We start from the raw sequence: 24154 nt of genomic DNA, 5'->3' as shown, positions 1-24154 counted from the left end.
TCTAAGACCTATCTGTGGGTATCTCTACCTTTAACTTCCAAACTGACATAAGTTTCAAGATAGTGATTATAGCATTACATTTATGGGAAAATTCTTATTTTTGACACCACGCATGTCTTCATCCCATGTACAAAATATCACGTCTAGTGTTGTAAAATTTCCAGAAATTTTGAACCCCCTGGAAAAAAGTTTTTCTTCCTTCTTTAATGGAAAGATTGCACGCTTTCCAATGCTCCTATACATCCTATTTTTCCTATATATTTGCGTTTCTTCTTATAAACTCCTATATTTCCTACATTTTAACGAAACCTCCTAAATTTTTGTGGCATTGCTACTTCCAATTGTGAAAATAACATAAGGAAATAAGGTGTGGGTAGTTGGAGGGCCTTTTTTCTCCACAGTATTGTGGTTGAATGGAGACTCTCCTGTGTTTCGTCCTTTCCTGCTTATTGTCTAAAGATAATTACACCAAACAGTATACAGTTAAATGGCAAATGAGCATATTCAGGCACTGAAGAAAATTAAAGTGTAACCAGGGCCGTGCCTTGGAAAATCAGCGCCTGGGGTGAGAGTATACGACGGCGCCCCAATACTTATATTCCAAGCAATTTTTCCCATCTTCTTTTCCTCTTTTCTCCCGAATTTTTCGCCTCCCTTACTTCGGCGCCCGGGCCGTCGCCCCTCCCCCCCACGGCACGGCCCTGAGTGTAACTGATACTTTTACTGTTCTATATAATGCACTAAGTTCTGCATGGAATTGTGTATTTAGATACTTAACAAACGAACTCTGTATCGTGTATTTTGTGATTTTTTAAAATGAATTTTGTATTTATTTTTACAACTTATGTATATTATTCAAAAAAAGAAGGAATTAACATAAAATTGATAGGATCTTGCAAGTGATGAAATTATTCTCATCTCGGAGACATATACTTACAAACACTTATTTTCCGATAGGGATCCTTTTTACATTTTCCTTTTGGTCGTTGCTTAGTACTGGTGAGCTACGCACGAAAACACTAAGAACCTCGTATAAAATTTCGCAACGAGATAACTACCCATTTAGTTATATTTAGAGTAGAATGTATGCTTATATAACAATTAGTGTAATTTCCATGTGATCTTTTATTTATTATTATTTTTTTATTTCTACGTATTGGATAAATGAAATGTTCCCTTTTCAAAGCTTCACGAAATTTCCTGTATTTTTCGTCGTGATTTCTTTTTTAACATTGGAAAGCCTATTAGACACTTAGACACATTAGTTTTAGTGCGCCCATAGGCGTGTCAAAGGAATCATAGGAGTTAGTTTGCCCCTAGCTCCACCAAATAGAAAGGTAGGGAGGGGCATTTTGTGAATTTGTGTGTTTTTCACGTAGAAAAAAAAAAGAGTACAAGCTTCTTCAAATAAACCTAATCACGCACTTTCCTGTAAAAGGCTGTACTCTCAGAGCCTCGTATATAGTAATTTTAGCATTTTACTTGAAACAAGGATAAGAGTACATGGCTTTTTAACGACAAGTCGATGGCTAGGATTAGAAAAAAAAAGGACTACACTTCCAAAATTAAGTAATCCTAGTGTGTTTAGTGTGTTGCTCATCCAACGATCAGAGACTTAGGTTTTATTTTTCTTCTTTTTTTCTTTAAATGTTACTTTTTGATACAAGTTTTGAGTGTGTTAACGAAATTGAATGATTTTGCGTATATTATTATTCATCTGTAAGACACAAAAATCTTCCAATTCAGTTCTGTTGAAGCATTCTGAATTTTAAATATATTGCCTTTAATAGTGCATCAGCAAAGGCAATAAACTTAAGTTGATAATAATTAACCATTTTTTGTGTGTAAAAGAAGTACTTAAACTAAACCTTAAATAATTAAACCCTCAGTAAATAAATATACGTATTTTTGCATACAAGAAGAAGTTCTTATTTTATTTGAGTATGTGTGCTTGTATTTATGTTCGAAAATGGATAGGAGCTGAGAGTGAGTTCCATCCCTCGCAGCAGTAAAAATTGTATATCTACACTTTTCGACCCTTTACAACATTAGTCACGTCTGTCCAAAATGAGTCCCGTGACCCGGAGCTATCCTAAAACTTAGGTTTTCTAACCTGATTTACACAGGTGAAGCCCGCTCTGCCTAACTTTATCCATTTCGGAGAAAGAAGAGAATTTTTGGAACTTATGAGTCATCCTATCATGTAATACGGTTAGAACAAAGGAATGCGGACGGAAGAATGGAAAGTGGATTAATTACCGGAGGGCAAACGTAATCTCACATACCCACACACAAAAAACGGTACACTACAAACATTTTCGCAGAACGCTTCATCAGATGGGAAAGGCAAGAAAAAAGACAAAGTAGCAGCTATAAAACATCCAAATGGGTGCCATGTTAGAGTGCGGAGCAACGTAGTACTGTTACTACGGTGGAGACAGGTAGAGTTATAATTCTTGTTGTGGTATGTACATAGGGATATATATAAACTATATTTTATTATAGTTTGGTTTGCGCATGCGTATCTTTTTGTACATAAATTAACAAATAAACGTCATTTTATCTGAAAAGTCGAAGTTTGCGAATTTTTTTCGAGCACTTTCGGTTCGAATTTTAAAATTCTGTTTTCACGGTTGGTAAGACCTCGTTACCCGCTTTCTGAAAAAAATTTTGTATCGCTTCTGTGTGCAACCGTTTTGTCGCAAAAATTTCGAGCAATTGTAAAACTTTGAAAAATCGCTATTTTTGGACGCCATTTTCTCGAAAACGCCATCTTTTAGAATTCTAAAATTGTGTCAGATGATTCAACTTTACATGAATAATAAACACACCAAATACCATTCTCGACCAATGCTGCATGAATTAACTGCAGCCTTTTAAAGTTAGCGAAGTTTCGTTAACTTTGATGTCAGTTAGCAACACTGGGAACAATAAAAGTGCAATGATTTGATGATGTTTGTGGTTCACATTCATTAAATGAAGAATAAAAGGTTTTCTTGACTGTTTTTTATTATTTTGATCAAGGCGGCTCTCTGAAATATAAAAAGAGAGTCTCCCCCTGCTTCTCCGTTTTCTTAAACCGAAATAATCTGAGGTGGAAATTACGATTAGAAAACGCATACATTTCAAGTTCACTTACTTAAAATGGTCTTCGAAACAAAATTTCACTGATTTTTTTTTTTATTTTTTACATGGACCAATCATTTGCTTGGTTGGTGTCGTCTTCGCTAATAGCATGTAACCGTGCAGGTGCTCCAATAGGTGTTGGCTCACTCACAACTCGTCCAGGAGTGGATCTAGGGGGAAGAAACTTTTTTATTTTATATATAAATAAAACCGATCTCAGAGTTTGGAGCTCTTAAAAGGAGCTCTAAGTAGCAGTATTACCCCCTTCCCTTCCAGAAGTCTGTCCTGGATCCGCCTCTGCGTAGCACATTGTCGCTAGTCACAAATCCTGAAAGTCCATGTGGAAGCATAAACAACACTTCAACTTCACGTAATTCATGATTTATTCATAATATTTCTGCTACGCACCACTGGTTATCATACATGTATGTAACAAAAGTTCCTTTTTGCAGATTTCTTAAATCTACACTTTGAATTGCAGAAGTTCGAATTTGGGGGAAGCATGAAGTTAGTTCATGGTGACCCGTTACTGCCATAAAAACTTCGCTATTTTCCGAAAGCCAAAGATGACTTCGTTGAATACCAGTTACCGATCGCAGATTTTCCCTTTTTTTTCTTCCGGAAGTCGTCGGATTCAGTTCCAGGCAACAAAACGAGAGTAATACCCGCGTTGACTCAGTGGTAGAGCGTTCACCTCCGCTGCTTGGGGTTCCTGGTTCGATTCCAGATCGCGCCGTGTGGGCTTTGTGGTGGACAAACACCGTGTGCGTGGGTTTTCTCGGGGTTATCCCGTTTCCTCCCACTTTCTGCATTCCACCATTTCATTCATTTCTCATAATCACCGTCTCCTTTAGCCTAACCGGCATAAGCGTCGGACGTAAAACCTAAAGATTTCATTTGATTTTTTTTCTTCTGCAGTTTTAATACTGTGTATCTGTATTTGCCTAAGGTTATGCCGCGTTGCCACATTCTTTACATTCCCCTCCCCCTCAATACCGTCGCAGAGACCCTTGCATGGCCGGTTTCACTGCAAAAACACTGCTTTATCGGACCTGTCTGCATCTCGAACATCTGAAAGCGATTTTTAAAGTGGGATGCAGCACCATCAGAAATCACTGACACGGTTTGGGAAATTGTAGACACTTATTTTCTCGTATTCAAACCTTTTTCTATAAAATATATTTTCGCTTTTCTTCGAGTATTTTTAGAATCTTGTCTATGGCTATGAGTACATGAGCCGAATCGTGTGTTTTATCGTCGTTTATTACAACAAAACTGTCAGTTGTTTCATATTCCAGTGATAACTCTGAATTTCACTTTGCAGAATAATAGTCCAGTTTTCAGCGAAGTCCACATGAAGTAAAATAGAATTTGTATCTTGAAATTTTATACGGTGCTTTTCGGTAGCAATTAATTCTCTTTGGATTTTCTTGATGTAGTCATGAATTACAATTCTTACAGTTAAACCAGCAATGTACGATACGAAAACAGAAAGTGGCACAGTTTTTTAACGAGATTATTGTTTTCCCATATGGCATACATAACACTCTCATTTTCATCAAGATCAATAATTAAAGACACCACACTTATTCCTTCTATCTCAGGACATTCACCACATTCTTGAAGGTAGCTGTCATTTTCTACGGATCATACTACTAAAGGAAATAGGTCACTCATGACAACTTCAATGGAGGCTGCACCTTTGATTTGTAGCAACGCAGTAGGAGCTAACTTAAAATTTGCACAATACACACACACATACACACTTCCCTCGCAGGTTGCGGACTGACCCACTTTAGTCGAATACTGTAAAATTCCGAGTGACCCATTCTTATGTTGGGATTGTTCTGTTTAAAAAGTCAGTAAATTTCTTTGGAACGCGTAAAAAAACATTTCGAATTTTTTAACTTTTTGTCCTTTTTTGATCACTGTAATGACATCGCACTTAATTGAGACTTTGTCTGGAGCATTCCAAATCATCACTGAGGTAATAGTTCAGGCTTTTTGTAGATGATCAGAATTTATTGGATGGCCATTTCAAGTAAACTTAAAATTTGTGTGTTTCGTAATCGTAATTTCCACTCAGATTATTTCGGTTTAAGAAAACGGAGGAGTAGGGGGAGGCCCATTTTACTATTTCAGAGAGCCTTCTTGATCAAAATAATGAAAAAAAAAAAAAAAAAAAACAGTCAAGAAAACCTTTTATTCTTCATTTAATGAATGTGAACCACAAACATCATCAAATCATTGCACTTTTATTGTTCCCAGTGTTGCTAACTGACATCAAAGTTAACGAAACTTCGCTAACTTTAAAAGGCTGCAGTTAATTCATGAAGCATTGGTCGAGAATGGTATTTGGTGTGTTTAATATTCATGTAAAGTTGAATCATCTGACAAAATTTTGAGAATTTTAAAAGATGGTGTTTTCGAGAAAATGGCGATTTTTGAAAATTTTACAATTTCTCGAATTTTTTGCGACAAAACGGTTGCACACAGAAGCGATACAAAATTTTTTTCAGAAAGCGGGTAACGAGGTCTTACCAACCCTGAAAACAGAATTTTAAAATTCGAACCGGAAGTGCTCGAAAAAAATTCGCAAACTTCGACTTTTCAGATAAATTGACGTTTATTTGTTAATTTAAGTACAAAAAGATACGCATGCGCAAACCAAACTATAATAAAATATAATTTATTTATATCCCTATGTACATACCACAACAAGAATTATAACTCTACCTGTCTCCATAGCCGAATGGTGAGGCTCCGAAGTTGACCGTTTTCCATGTCTTCTACAATTCATAAATTGTACTCCCCGTCTTTGATGGCCCATTACTTGGCGGGAAATTTTTTTTCGACAAAACAAAAAAATATGAGTCTCTTAAAAACATGTCTAGTTGCTATAAAAAAAAGTTTCAACAATATCTGAGATGGTGATGGTACATGCTCTGCCTGAATTGAAATGGAAGGCACCTTACCATCTTTCTGTGAGAGACAGAAAAGTGTGTGGGACAAGGATTTTGAGTATACGTAACGCCTGTGATTATTTTTTCAGTACACTTTCTGGTATGATGTTTACTATATTACATTTGAACTCAATAAGAAATATGTTTATAGATTAAACGTTTCTTATGTTTAACGTAGTAAATATTTCTGTCATCAGCCAATATTGGTTTGAACAATGAATATTTATTTTTTCTTTCGATGTTTTAATCATTCATGCATACGTGCAATTTAAATCGTCAGACAAAGCCAACGCAAATTAAAATCATATTTTGTAATTGAATTGATCGTTAAAATTCATTCCTTTGTGATATTAGTATTCCTTCTTTTTTCTTTCTAGGGTAGTGAACTACATAAATACCTTGTTGCAAACGGGTTCACAGATTTTGAAATTGTAAGTCCAAGCAATGAACATTGTGGCCAGAGTATAAATTTGGATCGAGATATTGTTTATAGGAGCTGGAAATATAAGGTAATTATACAGTACATTTTAGTATGGGTAATGTTTCATGAACAAAGTATATCTTCCAACTCTTTCCATATTTTTCTAAGAATATTCTTCTTTTATTATTATTATTATTATTCACGTGGTATATTATTTTGAAATTAATTTTTACATAGATGTCAGTATATTTAAACATGTATATATGAAATACAGAATACCACTCATTCTAGCTTTGGAACTTCTTGTATAAATTAAAAGACAAATTCTGACCAAAGCATATATTAACTAATAAATAATAGCGTTACAGTTTCGGCAAATTAACTTTGCCTTCATCAGACACATTATGAAATACAATTATATTTCATAATGTGTCTGATCAAGGCAAAGTTAATTTGCCGAAACTGTAACGCTATTATTTATTTGCAGGGTTGGCTGGTTTAAACCAGCTGTTATTAAAAAAAAAAAAAAAAAAAAAAAAAAAAAAAAAAAAAAAGTTTAAACAAAAAAAAAATGCTTTAAATCGTGTGAACTTTATGGTGAGTCTCCACACATGAAACCGTCTGCATTATGTTTATATACTTTTCACCTTTTAATCAAGGGGTCCCGTGTTCAATTCTCGGTCGAACCACAACCCATCTTTCAAGTGTAAACCAAGTAGCGATTCGAGGTGTCCCTTTAAGCGAAAGTCTTCTCCGCGATAACCGTGGTATTTCATAAAGATGTTAAGCCTAAACATACGAAATGAGGCCAAATTATATATTTCTACTTGCCTGAATGCCTGTTGTTTTATAAAGAAGCCAAGGTTGCTTAAATATATTGATAGAAATCGGCAAAATTTATCAACTGCCTACGCAGCTTCCAACATCAGCTTGGATTTGACTTTGTTTTAATTTTATTGAACGATATCTACATACCAAATTTGTAATTTAATACCTCAGATTTAGCGTAGTGATTATGATACGTTGACCTTAAAATTTTATATACAAATACGCTTAAAGTAATAACAGGATTTTCCCAAAGGCTAAGGCGGGAGTTTCCCGATTTGTGTATAATTGTATAATGTTTTTACTTGTGTAACTGTTTATCTTTTTGTCCTTCTGAAATGACTCTTGACAATTATATTAACAACTAGGCCTATGTAAAGATCAGCACAGCGTATTTTTATCAGGAGTCTTTCGTGAGTGAGTCGGCAATCGCATTTGTGGCCAATTAGTCCCGGTTTCGTGTCGAAATGGACAATTTTTCTTGGATGAAGCCGAGAAGCAGTTTGGATTCCGCTTTAAGCTTATGTGACACCTTCCAGCATAACCTTGTTGTTGAATAATAACACCAAGGCAAAACTAACTAATTTCTGTCCATATCTAATATAAATACATAGAGTAAATTATTTAAACGAAAAAAAAATCTGGTTTAAACCAAAAAACCGGGTTTAAACCAAAAAACAAAAACTGGTTTTTTGGTTTTTTCAAAAAAAACATGGTTTTTGTCAACCCTGTTTATTAGTTAATATATGCTTTAGTCAGAATTTGTCTTTTAATTTATGAAATGCAGGATGGACGTAGTAGGAGTTCAGGAAGTTAGGTGGGAAGGAAATGGAACTGTGAATTCCGGAAATTTTACGTTCTTTTACGGGGAAGGAAATAAAGATCACCAATTAGGACAAGGATTTTTCGTTCACAAACTAATATTACCAGCAATTAAGCGGGTTGAATTTGTTACTGACATACTTTCTTTTATTACTCTTTTGGGTCGGTGGTGTGATATTATTGTTTTAAATGTACGTGCCCCAACAGAAGATAAGGATGACGGTTTAAAAGACAGTTTTTACGAAGAAGTGGAACGGATATTTGATCAACTCCCGCGATACCATATGAAAATTCTATTAGGGGATTTCAATGCGAAGGTAGGGCGAGGATATTTTTAAACCGATTTTAGGGAACGAAAGTCTGTATAAGGAAAGTAATGACAACGGTGTTAAACTCGTGAACTTTCCAACTTCCAAAAACCTAATCGTGAAGAGTACAAAGTTTTCACATTACGACGTTCATAAATACACTTGGATCTCACCAGACGGAAAAACACATAATCAAATTGATCAGGGCTGATTGTGACATTGATCACTACCTGGTAGCAGCGATAATAAGAGAGAGATTATTGTTGAATAAAGGAAATATTCAATGTCCGAAAACGGAGAGATTTAATTTAAAGAAATTAGATGAGAGACAGTAAGAGAGGAATACCAGGTTGAAGTTTCGAATAGATTCTCGGCTTTAGAAGATTCAGAGTGAACTAGTGTTGAGGATGCTTGGATTGAAATTAGAGATAACATTAAAATTTCAGCAAAAGAAAAATTGGGACACGCGGAAATACATAGGAACAAACCATGGTTCGACCAGGAATGCATTAAACTAGCAGAGAAGAGAAAACAGGCAAAACTACATTGGCTACAAAATCCGAATAAAATAACTACACAAAATTTTGTAGACATCAGGCAGGAAACTTCCAAAACTTTTAGAACAAAGAAACGCGATTTTTTGAAAGCTAAAATTAAGGAACTTGAAGATAATAGTAAAAATAAAAACATTCGGGACATGTATAAGGGGATCAACGAATTTAAGAAAGGCTATCAACCTCGTGTTTATATATTAAAGAAAGCTGACGGAGCAGTTCTCACTGATGCGGATAGCATCTTAAATAGATAGAAAAATTTCTTTGACGATTCGCTGAACACGCAGTCAAAAACTAATGTGCGTGGAGAAAAGGAGATCCACACCGCAAAACCGTATATTCTAGAACCCAACCGAATAGAAGTAGAGACTGCTATAAAGAAATTATAGAAATACAAACCTTCGGGGATGATGAAATTCCGGCTGAGTTAATTTTAGCTGGAGGCGAAAATTTGTGGAACAAGATACACAAACTCATTCTCCTTATCTGAAGCAAGAAAGAATTACCACAAGAGTGGAAAGAATCAATCATTGTTCCAATTCACAAGAAGGGCGACAAAACTGACTGTAATAATTATCGAGGCATTTCTCTTTTGTCAACATCCTATAAAATCCTTTCAAATATTCTATTAGCAAGATTGACCCCATACACAGATGAAATTATTGGAGATTGTCAGTGCGGATTTAGACGAAATCGATCAACTATCGACCAAATATGTACCATTTTCCAAATACTCGAAAAGAAGTGGGAATACAAAACCCCGGTACATCAACTATTTATTGATTTTAGAAAGGCGTACGACTCGGTTAGGAGAGAAACATTATACAACGTTCTTACAGAACTTGGCATACCGAAAAAGCTTATTAATTAATTAAGATATGTTTAAATGAATCCCAAAGTAAAGTCCGGGTAGGAAATTTTTTGTCCCCGACCTTTCACGTCGAAAATGGTCTGTAACAAGGAGATGCGTTGTCGCTATTATTATTCAACTTTGTTCTGGAATACGCTATAAGGAAAATCAAAGATAGCAACCAGGGCCTACAGTTGAACGGTATTCATCAGGTTATGGCATATGCTGATGATGTAAATTTAATAGGGGATGACAGGAGAACAATAGAAAGAACTGCAGAGATCTTATTAAACGCTTGCAGGAAGATGGGTTTAAAAATAAATGGAGAGAAAAGTAAATACATTGAAGTGCGTCGGGACCGTAATACGGCAAATTATGGATGTGTTAGAATATTAAATAATACTTTTGATAAAGTGGATACTTTCAAATATCTAGGAATGATATTAACAGACGAAAATCATATTCACGAAGAAATTAAATGTCGACTAAGAGCAGGGAATTCTTGTTATTATTCAGTTCAAAAATCTCTTGTCGTCGCGAATTCTGTCGAGGAATGTGAAGCTTAAAATATGCAAAACGATAATCATGCCTGTTGTTCTGTATGGTTTCGAAACATGGTCGCTTACTCTGAGAGAAGAACATAGACTGAAAGTATTTGAGAAGAAGATCCTGAGACGAATATTCGGACCCAAGAGGAACGAGAATGGGGAATAGCGGAAACTTCATAACGAGGAACTACATAATTTATATGGTTTACCCTACATTGTTAGGGTCATCAAGTCTAGGAGGCTTAGGCGGGCAGGTCATGTAGCTAGGATGGAAGAAAATAGAAACGCATTCAAAGTCTTGACTGGAAGACCAATCGGGAAACGACCATTAGGAAGACCTAGGCGCAGATGGGAGGACAATATTAAAATGGATCTCGCAGAGATAGGAATACAAATTAGAAACTGGATCCAGTTGGCTAAGGGTAGAAGTCAGTGGAGAGCTTTTGTGAACGCGGCATTGAACCTCCGGGTTCCATAAGTCATGGAGTTATATATATATATATATATATATATATATATATATATATATATATATATATATATATATATATAGCGCTTTTTTGTGGAAGTACTTGGGGTTACGCGTACTTTTAAATTTTGTAACAGATCCGCTCCATCTCGTGCGCAAATGGCTCAATACGTTGCAGACTATCTTATGTATTAAAAATCTATATGTTAATAGCAGTGTTTGTGAACAAAAACTTCAGATTCAAAATGAAAGTGACTATGTTTGTGATTCTTAATCTCTTGAACCACCCGACCGATCTGGATCAAATGCTCAACATAGATGACGTTCGAGCCTGGAAAGTTTATATATATTTACTTTGACGGTGGAACTTAGGAGATGGAGAGATTAATATATAAAATAAATAGAACTTAACTCTTGAACCACCCAACCGATCTCTATCAAATTTTCAACATACATGGCATTCGGGCCTGGGATAATTTTTATATGTCGTGCCGCGCAACATGGGGAGGGGAGAGAGAGATATAGAAATCACCGAAAATGATCAATATCATAGAGCGCTTTAGTAATAGTAAAAAAGGGAACATGTTACTATTTTTGCTTAATTTAACCCAGCGAAATCGGGGTGCGTCTTATATTCGAGGACGTCTTAAATTCGAGTAATTATCGAGAAATTCTTAATTCAAGATATTATTAAAACTACTTTGCTAGCCATAAATATTTTTAATTTTGTATCATATTCAATCATTCAGACAACAATAGTGTCCTGCGCTTGCGCAGGGCGTCCGTGTTTGCTAGTACTTATTTTATTATTATTATTATTATTATTATTATAAGAGAATACAGTGGTGTGAGTTACAGAAAAATATGAAAGTTATTCTCCGCTAGTGAAAACATCAATGGTGGCATCTATGTAAACATTGAATTAATTCAACAACGTTTGCTAAGTGTGACAGTTTGCATGCTAAAGGAACATGTGTTGAGTAGAATTTAGCTTACATTTATTTTCATAAGCAATAAATGTAAGTTGGTAAGTCTTGAAATCAGATGTATTAGAATTGAAGGACTACTGATTAAGTAAACATTGGTAATATTCCGCGTTTTTTTTTTTCTTTTTTTTTCTGTAAAATAAATTACTGGTACTCATCATGAGTATTGTACGCGTTCTGTTTACTGCAATAGAACTTAGCAAGTTCTGCCATTTATTTATCGTATTACCTTTTAAATGTATACATAGACTTTTGTTTCAATCTTCAAATCAATTTAAATTGAAAAATTCATATCGTAAATACAAAAATCAAAGCAATGACAGGGAAACCGCAGTTCAAAATAATATCAAGAAAATGTGCGGATACTGCGTACTGCCAGAAAGAAAACGCTGTTAATATTTATAAAAACGATGGTACTCTTATTGTTGCACTGGCGTAAATGTAGTAATGTATTGTTGAGTAGCTGTTATCCTGGTTATTTTAGGTGCAAGTATCCCATGTTTAATTCTTAGTGAAAACTCTGTTCTTATTGGTCAACATTAAACTTAAAATTAACGCGTAAGAATAATATCAAACAAAGTATAATAATAATAATAATGGAAAATGATGCGCATACTTTTTTCTGGCGTGGCCAAGGTGTCTAGAAGTGGAAGTTTATTAAATTCTATTTCAAGGTTCTTAGTTGTAAAAATGTAGGTAAATTTCGTGTTCAACTTCGTAATAATAATAATAATAATTAATATAGCAAAATATATAGAATTTTGATTTCTTCAGTGTGATGAATATTTCGGTAAGAAATAAGTTTCAGTTTTCATGTATCATTAAATTCTATACTAGGTCTTGTTGTGTACTAATCTTAGTGTGCTACTTTCAGGAGCTATGGAAGACATTAAGGCTGACAATACTCAAATGGCTTGTCTTTTTCCAGGATGGCGTATTTGGAAAATGTGAGGTAATTGTTATATATGTATATATTAATTTATCTTTTATACGGTATATTTCGAAAAAATGAAGTGTGAAACAATATTTGGTGTGAAAGTATTGTAAACTGTATAACAAGTTCGTATTAAAAGTTTCATAACGACTTTTTGTACTACATTGCTAATCTGAGTTGTAATATTGTACAGTATATCCATAAGGTCCTGCAGGACCTCGTAACTTCGTAACTTGAAAATTGTTAAATTTGTTAACTCCGTATTTTATATGTACTTACAATAAAGTTCAAAATTTCTTCCTTTCTTTCTTTTGCTTGTTAAAACTCATTGTCAAATCTCCAAATACACACCATTCACGTTCAAGCACTGTTGCAGTCTTTTCTGAAACTGAGAGTTGTGTGCTGATGATACTCGTTCGGGATATTCGCAATCACATTACACTTATCTTGTCTTTCAGGTCGTCCAGATTAGCTGATCTCTATGCATACACCTCGGTCTCTACATGTTTCCGCTACCAGTAATGACGAAGTTAAAAGTCTGGTGATGATATTTTAGGCTAAGGTGTGGGTTCTTTTCGGCCAATCCATCTCTCCGAAAATTGTCCGTTAGGAAACTGCCGAACGCCAAGGACAAAATATGACGATGTGTCCCATTTTGTTACATGTGAATCTCATTGGTGATGCCTAGTTCTAGCACAAGAATGTCTATGACATATTCAGAAAGTTATCATCATTTACTGTGTCTTCCTCGAAGATGAATGGACTAATGATATTGTCATTGAAACCGCACACCACGTATTGACTTTGGGACTATCCCACTCTAACTCATGTAGATTTTCATCGTACCTCCCTCCTCTTTTGTCAAATTCGACAATTGTGCCTGTGTTCACTTTCCTCGAAATATAAAACATATCCTTATCTGAGAACAGGATCGGAGACAGGAGGTCATCATCACCTTGTAAACAAGTAAACACTGATTTCATAAAATTACATTATCATATTCCATTACCATTTCTTAATGCCTTTACTAATAGTAGTTCCCTATACGTTGTGTGGTACTTTCTTGTCACCAAAACTCAACATTTTAAACACTGCTTATTTTCCTATATGGACGCCATTGCAAGTTATCACCAGTGCAAACATCATTCGGTAATGCGGCCAGAACAAGACTTTAAACTTTCCTCCTCCTCACCCAAAATAATTTGTATTCATAAATATAATAGGTAAATTGAATTTTAAGTTCCTGCAGAACTTTATGCACGTCCTTTATGTAGTAATTTTGTTTCATTGAAATCGTTTAATGCCTAACTTACATAAAATAAGACAAAGATGTTCCAGCACGTGTATATAAAAGTATGAGTGCAGATGGTCGGAATTCAGGTTCAGAAACAGACGTAAAGAATTTAAAAGCAGTACTTTGCACAACGTTTAGAGAGAGAAATGATTTCGCGCCTCGTATGCGATCATAATTATTCCGTGAGTTTGACGCAAAAGGAGGGAATGTGTACCGGTTCTGAATTCACCAATTTTATTACTTTCGAGCGACGACAGGAGAAAAGAAAGTATTGTAATTGCGAGAGAAATCGAATTCGAGAATCCAATGGATTTACACGTTTCATGGCCTCCACAAGCCGAAAAAGTGACTTTTGAATGTCTATTTAATCGTCTGTCCATCCGTTTATCCCGATATAAATGTATACTCGCCTAGAGGTTTTACGATTCAACGTATTCGCACGAAACGTTAAATTTAAGGTTTTTATAAGAATTTTCAATTTTTGTTTTTCGTCCTATCTCCCAAATTAAACGGTTAACTGATGGATGAAAAAACATGCGATTTTCTCGAAAACGCTCAAACGACTTTGTTTATATTTCATATATCAGAATGTCATTAAAATACTACACTATGTTAAAAACCATTTCTAAAAATTTAAAAAAAAAAAAAAAATCTACAAGAAGGACTTAATTTTTGGTGTAATTTCTTTTCGGACGATTTTGTTCATATTTCATTGATAACCCTACAATATGGTATAAATTATTCGTCCTAAAAATATCTATGAGGAATAGTTTACTTTTTGGAGGTAAGGTTATTTTCTTCTTTCTTTTCGCACGATTCTTTTAAAAATGATAATTTTTCACATTCTGTAAGTAAATATTTCATTAATAACCTGACAGTATGGCATAACTGATCTATTTTGAAAAAGAATATACGAGGGTAGTCTATTCTGGGAGTGAGTTATTTATTTATTTATTTTTTCCGGAGATCTTAAAAACCATTCAGGCGGTTTTGTCCATATTTCATATATACACTTGCATAAATTACTTCTTACGAAACTATTTCCAAGGGGTTATTTATTATTGGGGGCGAATTATTTTTGGTCGAAATTTTCTGAAAACGCCATATAATTTTTTCCGTATTTCACAAAACATCATTCATTAATATCTACAGCATAACATGATTTATTTTATTGTATTGTATTGATGAGAGAGTAGTATCTAGAGCCTGTCTATCTCAGGTGTGTTCTCGGAAAATATGCCAACTATAATTCGGCACCTTCTGACGGAGAAAGAAGTGAATGACCTCAGCTGTGTTGTCAATTTGTTATTCAGTCGTTTGGTCTTGACGAGTGAAGATCGTAGGCTATTTAAAGTGGCTAACAAGACGGAGCATAGCAAAGCCCATGAAATAATTCATTGTGGCAACGCTTCCGCATCCAACAACTGAAAGATCTCGGTGGCAGCAACCTGTCCCTCCTCTTTCGAGGGAGGTATGGGAAAACACACATCGACAGTAGCGCCAGAAGGGGCGCAGTTGAAATAGAAAGGCTTTTATTTATTTGTGTATTTATTTATTTATTTATTAAAACTACTTATTAGATTAAACTTCAGTTTCTGTTTTTACACTTTTGTTTTAACTTCGTAAGCGTAAGTTTGTTTGTATTAAGTAGTACCAAGGTATAATGAAATTACTTATGATAGTACCAATCGCGTACTCAGTTTGAAGTTGTACCTTGGGGAGAAGAAACGATCTTTCGAAGGTGTAGATAGGGAAATGTAGAGGATGAGCCTTATGCCCTTCCCCGGATGAGTTTTAGTAGTACAAGTAGTGAGGTGTAAAAATGTACGAATGTCTTTATTATTTTAATGTAAACAATTTTTAAAATGAAATGAAAAACTGAAATCATAATGATAAATTTTACAGGTGAACTTACTACTATTATTGTGGACTGCATTGCGCAGTTTATCCTTAAATCGATATGCATCACCTTTTATATATACCATAACTTGAAACAAAATTAAAAAAAAAAAAAAAAAAAAAAAAAAAAAAAATCTCACTTTTATAGGTTAAGGTATCAAACTGAACATAAATTTACGTAACTTCACCCGAAAATTAGAGTTTCGGTTTAAAGAGAATATAGATTACTGAAATCTTCATTTGGTTTAGTTCACATACTACATGACTACTGTATTATTCATTATTGATATTTCCCAGAGAGCAAAGCAATGGCATGCTAATATATGAAATATGAACAAAATTGTTAGGACAAGATTCAAGGATATAGCAACTTTCGTTTACCTTTGCCTGAAGAAGTGTAGGGAGGATCGCAAGGGAACAGATATAAACTAACTGAATATTTTCTTAAAAATTGTAAATTTAAAATTTGATTCTGATTGGTAGCTCGGATCGTGCATATACGACTGCGTGTGGGATTTGAAAATCGCTATAATGAGATGAAGGAATAATTAGAACAGTTTATTAGTATTCTAAAATAACATACCGCCACTTGGAATTATTACACTGAAAAGCATTGACAATCGAAATGTATCATTCATTGACAGCCGACACCATTGAGGATGATGACCTAGAGTAGTTGTCGTCAGACCGTCGGGAGTGAGTTTAGTAAGGCCATATTCGTTCACTGGCAGAAATGTGAAGATTTTTTTTTTTTTTTTTTTTTTTTGAAGGAAAATAAAGACAGAACTTTTTAGTTGAGGTTGTAACCAACTTTTCAATCATCATTTGTGACCTTCTTGGGAAAACTATTTTACTGGACATTAAATACGTATTTTGTGGTTTTCAGTTTGTTTATGAAAATCTGAGCTGTTAATAAATTAACGTAGATAATGTGATATCAGAGACATTTTCGTCATTCAAGAGCCAAGCTTATAAATAAAAAAAAAAATACAGTTCTATTGCAGCGATAACCACTGCAAAATTATTTCCAGCTAAAGTAGTCAAGTTTTCATAGTATCAAGAAACTTGAGGACTTGGTGATTTATCCCATCAGTTTTAAAGATAATCAGGAATTGTCGGTTATTTCATACTACATTTCCAAAAGGTGGTTCTACAGCGAAAATTGAACTCTACTTTTCAAGTGATTTATCACAGATGTCTGTCGTTTCAAATTAAAATTTATTTGACTTCTTATTCAGGAAAGGAAAGTATTTTGATTTTATGCTTTTGAGAATTGAGTTCCTGCCTTCCATGAGTAGCAGTGGGAGACAAACACAACTGTTGTATTTTGTTCTGGTGCAAAAGCCTCAAGTCTAAAACAGATAGACTGAATGTGTTGACTTACGAGTTAAGGAGTTTTCTACTTTATTTAATTTTGTAAGACCTCGTTTCTGACCATAAAGGTGATGAGAAAGAGGTGAAGACTTGAATTATACGACGTATCCTAATGGTTGCAACTAGTTTCATTGTGTATTGAGTAATATCGTTCACATTCAACAAAATTGCTGAAATTTTAATTCGTTTACATTGTTTGAAATTTCAGTTTAAAGAACAAAAATGAATTACTAGAGATAATCTAGAAAATAGAAATATTTGAAAATATTATTTCACTACGATTTTCAGCGCCGATAGTTCACCATCTATTCTCAATCCTAGAAAGTGACTTGATGTTGATAGGTATTTGGCAACCGCTGATCTAGTCTATCTCGCATTATTTTTATATTTTATACTTTTACCGTTTTCTGTTCTATGTTCTAAGAACTATGAATTGACAATTTTTTTTGTTGTTCCATTCCTACATTTTACCAGACTATGCGAGTACATTATATATTAACCCAGCCCATGGTATTTTCCTAGCCTCTCTCTTTACTTTAAATTTCTGAGTTAGTTGATAAAACTAAGTAGTAAATAAACTTAAGTAATACATGTTACGAATTTTCTTTTACAGGATGATCCGTGTTTGGGTGTTGCTATTGAACACATACTGAATAGTCATTTACTCTTTGAAGAAGATGCTTTACTAGTAGAAAATGTAAGACCAGATTTTGTGCCAGATAAAAACAAAATCTACAGCTCAAGGTTCGTCATCTTTTTCTTCTTCTTCTTCTTCTTCTTCTTCTTCTTCTTATTATTATTATTATTATTATTATTATTATTATTATTATTATTATTATTATTATTATTATTATTATTATCGTTCCTTTTGAGTATAGTGATTAAAATAAATTTCATATGAAGATTACAGGGTGAATTGTAGGTAAGTGAAATAAATGACGTTATAGGAGCTATCAACAGAGTCATGTAGTCTCCAAGAGACGTAGTTTGAAGGTAATAAATTGCGCTGCGACAGGTTAGCCAGTTACGGAGAAATTTAAGAGCAAAGATTTGATTTACAGAATGAATAAGGAAAAGGAAGGGCATTGTGCTATTTACGTTATATACCAATAATGTCCATTCATATCCTCGTGTAGTCTGTTTATGTCTCACTCCTAGTAAGAGATTATTCATACCAATGTGACATGGATAGGGGATTGATAGGAAAAGAAAGAAAGAGAGAAAAACTTCATCTAAGCTCCTCAAAATCGCCTTACCTTACCATTTATCGGCAACTGCGGTGCAGCCTGGGTTGCTACTGTGGTGCGTAAAGAAGTTTGATAAAACCTTTGCACCTTATCGAAGACTGAATGAGTTTCTGTACCCACCTAGAGCTTACCGTCTCAAAAGAAAGGTTCAAGAACTAAAACTGTTCTTCCAAGAGGGTCAAATCCATTATACACATTTCTCGTATAAGGAGCTGAAGTCGTACAGTGTAGTTGTCAAGCGTCAACCAATTGAGCAAAATAAACGATAGTATTGTATAGATTTATCTTCGCTTTCTCCTCTTACAGTTGACGTTTTACCAAAATTCTTACATACGTCTTTATTTTCTGCAACTCATTCTTACTACTGTTCTAAACAAAGAAATACATTTTTATTCCGTAAGTCATACCTCAGATGTTTTCGTGAGAATAAAGGTTATTGGGTTCCGGACTTTTATGTGTAAACGTAAGAAAACCTCACTTAGTCTTCTTCATAATTGATTTCATTTTCAGTACAAGTATGAAATAAGTCAGTCACAGGTTTCTTTCCTTCTGTTGTTTTGGACACAAAGGTTTTCCTGTATATTTGTTATTCATTAATTTTCTTAGCTATTGAAACAATATATGCATGTTATTGAAATAAATAAAATTCAATTTGCTGAATCGATAATGTGTTTCTAAATAATTTCAGTAATCAGTTTATTTATAAATTTCACGTTTAACGGGTAAAATCAGTCAAATTTGGTCATTTTGAACGTAACCCATCATAAATTAATAGTATCATATACTTTGAGAACGCTCAAATTGAACTTCTGCTCAAAGTAACTATTATGATGGTAGCAGTAAAGCTTACTTGTAAAAATAGATTACATAAAAATACATGAAGCTTTAAAAGCAAGACTCGATCTATCATTACCATTACGTTAAGTAAGAGTAAATAGGAGAATTAATACACACCTATATATACACTCGTTAGAATTAAATGTTTTTGTGACTAGTGTTAGTACTTTTTATTACGTACCGTAACGATACGATTGAATCAAATATGTTCGACAATTTTGTGACACCTAATAATAATAATAATAATAATAATAAAAAAAAAAAAATTCATGAACAATATTTTACATCATTCAAGTATATTCTCTTGTAACAGGTATTTCTCTGTATTAAGAAAGTAAGTGAGGAAAGAGACTACAAGAAATAATGTACTCCAATAGATCAATTTATTCAAAACTTTAAATTAAAGAGAAAATCAGTAGGACATTCATTTCGTAACATTATTACAGGTTCCTATGAACTATTCATAGAAAGGTAGTTCTTAGTGTGAATATGACTGTACAAATTTGTATAGGAATCCCCCTTCTTTTAAAACATGTAGAATATACACTATGAGTAGAATTGTATCAATCAAGGTAGAATTGTATCAACCAATGTTTTTAATTCCTTCAAGATCCCTTGCAGGCTTACAGACCAGTGCGTAGGTCATTTATCTGGATATGCCCCTTGTAACGTTTTAACTAATAGATACGAAACGCTGAAATTTCGTACCATGCAAATATCGACAGGGGGATATTGTTTAACATACTTTTTAATACTACTAGATTAACAGACTTGTTGAACCAACATAAAATTGTAGTTTTTCAAATGGCACTACGTCAAATTAGTTACACATTTCAAATTTAAATGTAGAACGAAAACTTAAAATTCCATAGTTATCTTTCAATGTTTCAAATTAAGGACGCTACAATATCACAAAGATCGAAAAACAACAAAATTTTGGAGACATCTAGAACAGTAATAACACAAGTGAGACGGATGTGGTAATGCACATCCAAAGTACCTTAGTTTCAAACGCTACGATAATCGCATGACGTATTTCGAGCAAGTAGAAACAAAGTTACAAGGAATTGAAAATTTCATTTTTAAAGGAATTTATTTCGAGAAAGTGTTGAGATAAGTATATCATCCAATTTCGTTGGTGGTTCTCAGTAGACATAAAGATCATAATACCATTTACAGCAATTTAATATCAAACAATTCCGAAGGTGTATATATAGTGCCTATTGTTAAATTTGACATATTGCTTAAAATGGCGTATTGTGGGAACTTGTTGAAACCATTTTTGATTTATTTTGCTTCTATGACATTGCAACAATACTTTTGGTGGGTGTAATTATATGTTCTCGGAATTATATAATTTTAAGCAGTATTGCGAAGTTCACCAATATTTACCATACTCAGTTGCCGTGAACGGCATCATGATATTCACGTCTATTGAAAGCCATTTATGCCGTTAGATGTGGTACTTATCTAAGCAGTTTTTAGAAATAAAGGGTTTTAGAAAAAAAAGTAAGATTTTCAGTCCCTTGTATCTTTGTTCCTATTTAATCGAAATTCGTCATATCATGATCGTAGTATTAGACACTAAATTACTTTGGATGTGTATTGCCCCGTCTGTCTCACTTGCGTTGTTACTGCTGTAGAGGCCACACATTTTGAATGTTTGTGATACTGTAGTATCCTTAGTATGTAACACTGAAATATAAATGTGACATTTATAACGACTCTATAGAAAAGCGTCGTCAACCTGGTTCGTCTTGTAAAATATCAGTTACGAAGCGATAATTACTTTTCTTTAAGCACAAATCAACTCAGATATTCAAAGATTATTAGTCTCACCTTTATTGCTGGATATGTCTTAAATATTGGTTTTAAGACCGTAAAATATATAAATTTACTTGACTAGGTCAACACATAACATGTACATAGCCATAACTATCCCATAATAATCTCTTACATATATTAAAAAAACATTCTTCTTTTCTGTTAATTTAAAATGAACATTCCACTAAGTATATTACATATTTTTGAGCACTTTTTGCCCACGGTACAGGTAAATATTATACAAACTAAAGTATTTCGTTATAGAAAATGTCGCCCGCCAAAGGGACTGAATATAAAAGTCATGAGTAGGCTTGGCTTTTATATTCAAGAACCACTGGTCTGATTAGATTAATGTTCGTACATTACATATGTTCTTTATATTTTGATCACACCTCGTATATATCTTCATTATATTTTTTTTTTTCTCATATATATATATAATATTAATTATTATCATTCATATAAATACATTTACAATAAATCTTTGATTTCATTAATATTTCTCTTTTATTACATTATTATTTATTCTTTATCATTAAAAAAAAAAACATCGTCGCTTAGGAATATAATTAACGAGGGTGAAACACAAATTATCAAGATTACTAGTTTCGATCATTATTACAAACGATGATGTGACAAATAATATTTGTTCTTTTCGGGCGCATTGTATAACAAATAAGTTAGATGTGGCAATTGTAATGTATACATAGTAGCACTAAGATGTCATAAATAAAGAAGAATTTCATTCAAGGTAGTTATTGAATAATGGATTTTATAGGATGGATCTTATTCTTAACATAATCTTTGATAATTAAACACAAATCAATCTGATATAAAATAATTTTTGCCTTTAACTAATTATAAATCGAATTATGATTCTTCACATTAATAAGAAAGAATAAAAATTAAACATAACCTACGTTTGAATAATCAAATGGAAGTAAATAAATTTATTTTACAGAAACAAAAGACACCTTTTTGTTATTAAATAAACACATTTTTCATTATTATTGTTATTTTTCATTCTTATTTATTTGATTAGTTTAAATTCATACTCGAGTAGGGTTCCAATAGGGTACACTGTACAGCACAATCATGATTATGTCCTGTATTATTGTTTTGTACAGAAATTACTTCAATACCTGTATCTTGATGTGAAGTGCCATCTCTTATCCTTCCATTACTTCTATCCACGTAGTTCGCTGCGTTGGTGGAATTTCTCCATACATTTCGTCTATTTTTAAACCTATTTTGACTATATGGTCTAACATAGGAATTATTACGATTAATTAGGTTAGGCGGATTCCCTACATAACCTTGTCTATTTTGTTCATTTTGATTGCTAGAGCATACTCGTCTTAGGTTCGGTTCATTATTATTCACACTTCGGATATTCAAATTCCGAACTGGCACAAAATGATCTGAATTATTCTTATTTTTACCCATTCCGGCTTGTTGATTCATAGCATGGTATTGAGTTTCGTAGCATTGTACAAGCATTAATAAATGACTGAAACTCATACACTGTGTGGAAAATAAGATCTGCTGTAATTTAAATGGAAGCAAATTGCGAATCGATGCAATTATTCTTGATTCCGATTGCAAGGGATTAACGACCTTTAATTCATTATAGACATTTACAACAAACTCTACAATAGATTTGTGCAATCGAGGATTGAAATGTTGATTTCTAAGAGTGGCATCTCTGTTTGCCAGCAAAAAGTCATTTTCGTAATTCGCGATCAATGCCGCTTTAAATTCCTCATATGTACTAATGTGATCACGTATTGCCTTAAACCATAAGGAACAAGGTGGGAGTAATACATGGGGTATTAATTTCATGTATTGCGATCGGTCGATAGACATTATACTGCATTCGTCTTGGAACTTCTCTAAGAAAGAACTAGCATTTTCATTGCACTTACCACTAAATTTACTCATGGCTTTGATTTCGCTCATCTTGACACTTAGCTTTACCTTTCTTTTCTCACTCCTTGTTCTTGTGGTGTGATTGTTCCGGTCCGTAGCGTGCTGTGTCATGATACCATTTATATTTCGTTCATCAGTGATCTTCGGACAATTTTCCTCTAATATAATATCCTCCTCAGATTCCGGCGAAGGCGTATTTATATCCGGTGATTGGGGAAACTCGAAGCGATCACTGCCCAGATTATTGCGATAAATGGTGTCTCTAGCCTGTAACGTTTTAATTTCTTCCTGCATAGTAGCCAACTGGATCTTTTGATGTTTAACGGAAGATTCTATTAACGTTAAATCCTTTTTTACAGCACAGATTTCATGATTTTGATGATCGTGCTTTTCTTGACACTCATCGGCTAACCTTTTTAACTTCTCTTCAAACTGCGAGGATATGTCGTTCATCACCTGGACGATTGTTTGTTTCGTATCGTCTGATTTCAGTTCTATCCGTTCTATTCGTTTACTTAATTCTTCATACTGCTTGCTAGCTTCATGAAATTTCAGTTCTATCTTCTTTTCCATGGTCTGGTTAGCTTCATAGAACTTCTGTTCCATGTTTGTGTTAGATTCATTGAGCTTCTGTTCCATGGTTTGTTTTATCTCAGTCGTCATTTGCATAATTTGTCGTTGGACAGCTAACAAAAGTCGATCCTCAGATGACAAACTTGGTGTTGCACTAATTTCACCTGGATTACCGGTATTAGATTCCTGTTGCACTATTTCACTATCCATTTTTCGTTTGATGACCTTACCGCTTCGTAATACGGTTAAGTTCGTATTCATAAATGGTAATATCCAAGTAAATTCAGCCCTACTTTCCTTCTTCGGGAACTGAATTTTCAAAAGTCCCGGGTTTGGTAAACCAAATTTTTATAACGACTCTATAGAAAAGC

At 33.8% G+C, this 24154-nt stretch overlaps 1 protein-coding gene across 2 annotated transcripts in view; it reads left to right on the top strand.

The window, feature by feature from the left end:
* Positions 1-24154, top strand: part of LOC145688289 (vezatin-like) — a 110609-nt gene that overhangs the window by 5690 nt on the left and 80765 nt on the right. For both annotated transcript variants that reach the window (XM_081762286.1, XM_081762285.1), the window contains exons 2-4: positions 6467-6598; positions 12747-12824; positions 17987-18117. In XM_081762286.1, coding sequence (XP_081618412.1) covers positions 6467-6598; positions 12747-12824; positions 17987-18117 — 341 coding nt within the window. The remainder of the gene's footprint in view (positions 1-6466; positions 6599-12746; positions 12825-17986; positions 18118-24154) is intronic.

The sequence above is a fragment of the Thermobia domestica genome, chromosome 6 (assembly GCF_964235325.1).
Source record: "Thermobia domestica chromosome 6, izTheDome1.hap1.1, whole genome shotgun sequence".
Classification (NCBI taxonomy): Eukaryota; Metazoa; Arthropoda; class Insecta; order Zygentoma; family Lepismatidae; genus Thermobia; species Thermobia domestica.
This window is presented reverse-complemented; position numbering and strand designations above follow the sequence as displayed.